This window comes from Parasteatoda tepidariorum, chromosome 6 (assembly GCF_043381705.1).
Source record: "Parasteatoda tepidariorum isolate YZ-2023 chromosome 6, CAS_Ptep_4.0, whole genome shotgun sequence".
Classification (NCBI taxonomy): domain Eukaryota; kingdom Metazoa; phylum Arthropoda; class Arachnida; order Araneae; family Theridiidae; genus Parasteatoda; species Parasteatoda tepidariorum.
Genome location: NC_092209.1, coordinates 68,726,778 through 68,734,052, shown reverse-complemented (window position 1 = coordinate 68,734,052; position 7,275 = coordinate 68,726,778). Strand labels below are relative to the sequence as shown.

General features: G+C 29.9%; 1 protein-coding gene across 2 annotated transcripts in view; it reads left to right on the top strand.

The window, feature by feature from the left end:
• LOC107439964 (carboxypeptidase B) overlaps positions 1–7,275 on the top strand; it is a 33,417-nt gene that overhangs the window by 483 nt on the left and 25,659 nt on the right. The window contains exon 1 of one of the 2 annotated variants that reach the window (XM_043052708.2): positions 3,111–3,261. The exons of the other annotated variant lie outside the window; for it this stretch is intronic. Within the exon in view, the coding sequence (XP_042908642.1) occupies positions 3,158–3,261 (104 nt within the window). The 5' untranslated portion in view covers positions 3,111–3,157. Of the gene's footprint in view, positions 1–3,110; positions 3,262–7,275 lie in introns of those variants that run through there. 2 annotated transcript variants of the gene reach the window in all.

The following is a 7,275-nucleotide window of genomic DNA, read 5'->3' as shown; positions in this document are numbered from 1 at the left end:
GGTGTTAAATCTTCTCCAATCTGAAATGCAACTATTTAAACAAAAAATTCGATAAAATATTAAGTTCTTTTCCATTTATTTATTTTATTTATTTATTTATTTTATTCATTTATTTATTTATTTTATTTATTTATTTTATTTACTTATTTTATTCATTTATTTATTTATTTTATTTATTTATTTTATTTATTTATTTTATTTATTTATTTTATTCATTTATTTATTTATTTTATTTTATTTATTTTATTTTATTTATTTTATTTTTTTTATTTATTTATTTTATTTATTAATTTTAATAACAGATCACTAAAATTATACTATCAACTATACTGTGAATTCATCGTATTTTAATTTCATATAGTTGCACAACGTAAACTATGTTGTTAAAACATGAATATTTTCAACATAAATCATTCATTAAAATGGTGCCATACACCTTTTAAACGAGTTGTAAAATTTCCTTAGAAAGTTCTATAGTTTTTAATGAAATAGTGATAATATCCTAACACTACAGTGAACATAATAATAACTTTTTGTACGCAAGACTCTTTCAGTGGTTTAAAACGGATAAAAGTCAAGATTTTTTGACGATAAAGTAATTAAAATTGTGATGATAAATTGAGCCTATGAAAAAATAATTTAGCAAATTTTCACCGTGAAGTTTCTTTTTCCTGGACAAAAATGATTCCTACATTCTTTCTCTCTCTCCCCGAAAAATATCACTCACTTTTCATTCGTATTCAATCTTTGTCAAAAATTGAAATCTCATGTAAATATTGTAAAGATACAATAGACCCTACAGAAATTAATTTCACAAATTTTTACCTTGAACAGAAACTTATATTTTTGGATAATAAAGATAATTTTCATGCGTCATTCTTTTTAAACAAGGCCATGCAACTTACAATCGAGTTACACCTTTTTGCAAAAATAACAATTAAAAGTTTTTCTTTTTTGTAAAAAGTTATTAAAATTCTTATAGAAAATTCGTATCAAATTTGCTCAGGGAAATAAAAAATTTTTTAGAAATAAATATTTTCTTAAGAAGCAAATTTTTAAAAAAACAGTGCCATTCGTTTTGATTAATTGTCACGTTACAGATTTCATTGTTCCTCAAAATGTCTCACAAATCTTAAGTGTCATGCATTTTTAAGGAATGAATAATTGATATTTACTAAAGACAATTAAGGAGTTATTTTTACAAATTTCAGCACAAAAGCTATATTTATTGGAAATAATCCTATTTAAATAATTTATTTCATTTTATTTATATATATTTTCGTTAATTTTTACTTCCTTAAAATCGTGATTTACAAAGAGATTGTGATCTTTCCCGTCAAATTCAAAACTGCAAATTCAAATTCTTTACTTTTCTCTGACGTCATCAAGTGTCGTCAGCATTAAAAGACACACCCTCGGGCCGAACTGCGACGTCTTCATGGGTGATTGTCATCACATTAGGACAGGTGAATCTAAAGTTCGAGGCTATTTACCTTGAACCGGTATGGGCGACAAAATGACACTCAACCAAATGCGAACTAAAGTGACATGTGTTATATTTATACCTGAAACTCTTGAAAAGGTAGATATTGTTTTGTTAGAAGTTAAATGTCAATTTGAGTAGAACTGATTAATTTTCTTGAAAGGGGGATAATTCCAGAGAACCAAATCAACCAAAATATGAAATCACTAAAAATTACATAACATTTAAATTATAAAGATTTAAATTACATTTAACACATTGAGCGCCACTCTAATTTCACATGGCTTGCCCATCTGGCCACGGTAAATAACTACAAACTAAATTTGCAAATATTAGACGGATTTTGCTATTTTTTTTGAAGGTTTAATCATGACATAACACACGAAAGTGGTGAATTGTATAAGCCTACGAATTATGTAGAAATAGTGGTGGATAAAAATTGAATTTATTAAACCAAGAATCACAATAATTAAGTAAATTTTGAATAAATTTTTTGCAATTCCATGAAAGAGGGCAAATTTTATAGTTCTATATCATGTTATACGCTGTCAGCCTGCTGTTTTTCTGGGCCTATGTGAAAGGTCAGTGTCAGCAAGCGGTGGCAGACTCAGCCTAAATGTAATATCAGTGTCAGCCACCGGTGGTTGAAGCTGCCTAAATGTAATTTCAGTGTCAGCCACCGGTGTTTGACGCCGTCTAAATGTAATTTCAGTGTCAGCCACCGGTGGCTGACGCGGCCTAAATGGAAAGTCCAGTGTCAGCCACCGATGGCTGACGCGGCGCTCAACGTGCTAAATAAGTTTTCAAAGAGATGATTTTTTTAAAAGGTTTTTTGAACCCCTCAAGACTGGCAATACATAGAATTCGCAAAAAATCAGAATCAGCAAATAAAAAAATAATTGGCTGTAACTTAGACGCGGGAATTTCTAATTTTGCACTTTTACTTAGTTTTCAAAATATAAATATATCAAGATTTATTTTGAAATAGGTAGTGATAAATTAAAGAAATCAAACTATTAAAGCCCCGCCCACAAATAAAGTGCTATAATAATTAGTTTAGGTATCAGTTACATACCTGCCAACTTTTAGTGAAAAATGAATAAACAGAAAACTGTTTAGCAATAATAAAATTATTCTTTCTATTTTAACAAAAGAAATAAAATAGTTGCTAAAAGTTGAATCACTCTAGTAGTGAACAAAGAATCGACAGAAATTTACTGTTAATAAATAATATTATTCTTTTTCTTTTTACGAAAGAAATTAAATAGTTGCCGAAGACTGAACCACTCTAAGCGAGAAGAAAGAAACACCATAAAAACATTGTTCATCATCAAAAGGATTATTCCTTTTCTTTTAACGAAAAAAATGAAACTGCTCAAAAAATATATTTTATGGAAAGTTACATAGTCCATTTAATAAAAGGTTAAAATTATTTTTGAACCAATCACTGTTTCAGAAAAGAATTTTTTCATATTTTATTTAACTAACATAAATGCATACATGCGTTATTATGCTGCAGAAATACCCCAATTAACGGCAACAAATAAGAAATTGACTTATACCATTTTACATCCAATCACTGAGAGAGAGAAAAAGAATAAAATAGTGAACTTGAATTTCTAGTGAACCTCGTATGCGCGAATTCTAAAAGAATGATTTTAACGCAGATTTGAGATGAAAGAGTATACTCGTATCGCAATATTTATCTTAATAGTAAGCTTATATCAATATAAATGTCATGATTTCAGTGGTCAAAATGCCCCGAAAAGTTTTGCAGGGTGAGTCATTTATTTTTATTTTTATTGCTATGCCGCTGATTAATGAACATGTTTATAATTATGATTATCCTTTAGGTTGAACTGCGAGCTTTAAAACAAAAGCTTGCATAGAGTTCAACTTCAAAAGATAGCAGACTATAAAAAAAAACAAAGAGCTCGCTTCTCTCACAAACCCCTTCCTCGATTTTTGATTAATTTATTTTCTTTTTGTTCTTTGATAATAGACAGATTTTTGCAACTAAATTAAAACGTTACCAATCTTAAAATGTCAGATTGTATTTCCACAGATTCATACTTGTCAACTTTTAATCCCTTCCACTATAATTTTTCCCAGTGGTAGTAAAATGGAATTAGTATTTCAATTGCAAGCAAAAAAAAAAATAACTGAAAAGCTTATTAATTTTAATTAATTTTTTTAAGAATAGTGGTAATCAAAATCATTTTAAAATTAATCTTATAAAAGAAAAAAATAGTATATATTTACTACCACTTTAATTATAAAAATAACATTTTAAGCCAATTGCGTAAAAGTTGGCAGGTATGCAGATTTGATTTTAAAGATTAGAATAAATTTTAAGCTAATTATTTTGCTTCGGTTATTTTAATTATCTCGGTTATCACTATCTTAATTATTTTCGATTATCCAATTATTTTGCAAACTCATCCAATTTTTCTAAAATTCTCTTTAATGTTTGGTTACTAACAAAAATCGGTAATTATTTTTGTCAAAGAGATCGTTTAATCGATCGGCAGCATAAATTCAAAATGATGATACAAACATTTAATTTCTGATAATGCTTCACGTTTTAATTGCATATGTTGTCTGGACCAGTTCAACATAAAGCTTATAATAACAGTATATATAATTTATTTACTGTTTAATAATTGTAAAATTTGTTAATCAGCTCCAGAAAGTTTCAAAAGTGTTAATCATATAATATTGTGTAATATGGTATTAACATAAATTTCGTTATAATATAAAAACATTGCTTTCAGGTGCATATCTTTTAGCTGAAATTAAAATCAAACTAAAAAATTTCATAACAGTTAAAAATACTGCTAAGAAAGAATACTAAAGAAATTACAGCTTTAAGGTAGGAGTATAAAAAAAAATATTTACTGTTAAACATTACCTTTACAACTTCTATTAATTTTATACTGTTAACCACAAAATAAATCTTGATCATCATTTTGGAAAACTGATTTAAGACGGTAAGCCAACCAGCCTGTGTAGGGGGCAGGGAGCTGTCCTTGCAGCAGCAAGGTTCTGGGTTCGAATCCCGGGCAAGGCATGGATGTTCTTTCCTTCTCTGTACTATCTGTGATCATTGTGGGAGCGAACTAGGCCCACCTAATATGGTGCCCTTGAAAAAGAGGCCAACAAAATCGCCCTGTATATGATGCCTGATTTGACGAATGTTAACACAGGCGGGCATTGGGGGTAAAAAAAATATGACGGTATAATGAAAAGCTACTGAACATAACGATTAACTAGTAGCTGAGATTTAAGTATAAAAATATAACACTTACCCGATAACAGCAGGGCTGCCAACTTGCATCGCTTTTTGTAAAATTTTATTCTAGTTTGTTTAGGTTTTAATTTATAATTTTTTATTCATTAAAACTTATTTTTCACACCACTACAAATAGATTATTTAGTTATTTAAAAGTTTATTTTGTATGTAACAGAACAATGTTCCCGCTCTCTCAAGTCTTCTTGCTGAACTGTATCGCCCGCCGAATGCTGTGCGAAGAGTGGAGGTAGCGAGTTCGAATCTCGCTGCTTCCTTCTACTTGACAAAGGTTTTGAACCTTTAATTGAGAATACAGGCTATATGTTGTACCAAAAAACCAGCTGTTTCGTGGTGAAGAAATTTATGTTGGCTTGCTTGCCAAAAATTCTGAGAGCTTTTGTTTTAAAAAGTCTACCACTCTATAAAATAGTTTGCAAAAATAGTAGTAGCTATAAGAAGTACCTATAAGAGCTGTATACATTTAAGTAGTTGCTAACACAGTACTATTTCCACTTGCTTTTAAGACTAATTTGATACCTACCACAGGAGCATTTGAAACGGCCCAGTTATAGGGGGACTATAAATACAAAAAGTGGCGATTAATAAAATTCATAAATTTTATTAAAAGAAATAAAATTGGCAACTTTTTTACAGCCTACATTTTTAAGTTTACTATTGAACATGATTATAAAGTCTGGTCTGGTATGTATAACTGGGCCTCAGAGGCCAAAATTGGCCCTTTTCCCATTCATCCTGTGTTAAGAAATTTGAAGTAGGAACACAAAAGGCAAAATAGAGAGAATGACACCTTGCTATGGTAATTGCTAGATTAAAACATGTAAGTACAATTAGAATTATGTAGGAAATTACAACTAGAAAAACAAGTAGAAACTATTTACAAAAATATTCAAAATTAACACATTGCTGACCGGCAACTTTTCCTGAAAATTGCCCCATGTACCCAGCTATTGTTTTGGAAGCGGATGTGGAAGTAATACAATATAAATAAATTTTGAAAATATTTTATTTTTATCGTCGTATGATAAAAAGTAAAGTAATAACCTACGTGTAATGTTACACCACAAGTGTAATGTTACACCACAAATATATGGGGTTTCGTAAAGTTATAATAAATTGGTACAGAATTAAATAGTGAAACTTGAAAAGTAAGGAAAATTACGCCCACTTTTTAAAATATTCAACACGAGATCACTGCTAACGAAAACACGAGTTAACTCGTGACCGGTCACCAACGTTTGGCCACGAAAACACGAGTTAACTCATGACCGGTCAGCAATGTGTTTAGAAAGTAAATTGACCATAAACACAAGTTAAATACAATTAAACATAATAATAAATTATAAACGAGACAATTCATATGTGATTACAAATAGTTTAATGATCTGTTCTGTTCAGTTCGGTTTAGCTGTGCTCCTGAGGCCAAATACTGGCCCTTTTCCCATTCATTATAAAATACCCATAATGGACATACATAATACTGTTGTATTACTGGTTCAAATGAACCTGAAAATTAAAAAGAAAACATATCATGGGTGATATGTCAGCTTGATGGAAATGCTGCATTCTAGGTCTTTTGAGTTGGAAGCAGGGAGAGAAGCAGTAAAGCTACTTGCTCTTCTTTGAGTAGTTCCTTAAAAAGCTTATGATTCTCGGAGCATTATTGAGGGCATCAAATAGTTTAATTATGGTAGAAATCACATAAATCTCGGTGCGCTGCCGCGAAGCGGCATTAACCCATACCTGCCAACTTTTAATCCCTTCCATTACCATTTTCCCCAGTGGTATTAAAATGGAATCAAAACTTCAATTTTAAGCAAACAAATACGTTGTATTTGAGAAAACTTGAGTTAACAACCATGATAGTTACGCATATTAATATATGTGATTAATTTTTGTAAGAATAATGGTGATAAAAATCATCTAAAAATTAAGTTTATAAAAGAAAAAATAGTATATACTTACTACCACTTTAAATATAAAAATAAAATCTTCCGGAAAATCCGTAAGAATTGGCAGGTGTGTTAACCGATTCATCTGTAGTAATAAATCGATGATGAGGAGTGGTGAGGAGGAATGGAGATAGGATAATAGTTTATTCTAGTGTTTAGATTTTATTGGGCACCTGGGCCAAAGAACTTATACGCTTCGCGTAAAGAAGGGAAACTTCCTATACTATCAATGTTAAGTCGTAAGGATCTTTCCCCCAACTTGGGCGCTGAAGGTGTAATGCAGGAAAGCCACCGTTAAGAGCGATTGAAGAACGGGCGCAGATCATTTGATTTTCACCCAATGCACTCATATTTTCTCCGTTAATTATGATCGGATTCGATTTTGCTTTTAAATTTTTTTCAGTTCACAAATTTAGCAGGATTATAATTTATTTTAAAGTAGTAAATATTTATTTAACAAAAGTAATTTATATTAAAAAATAAAAATTCATTAAAACTTTAAAAAATTGAGTAAAATTTATTTCCCCTTG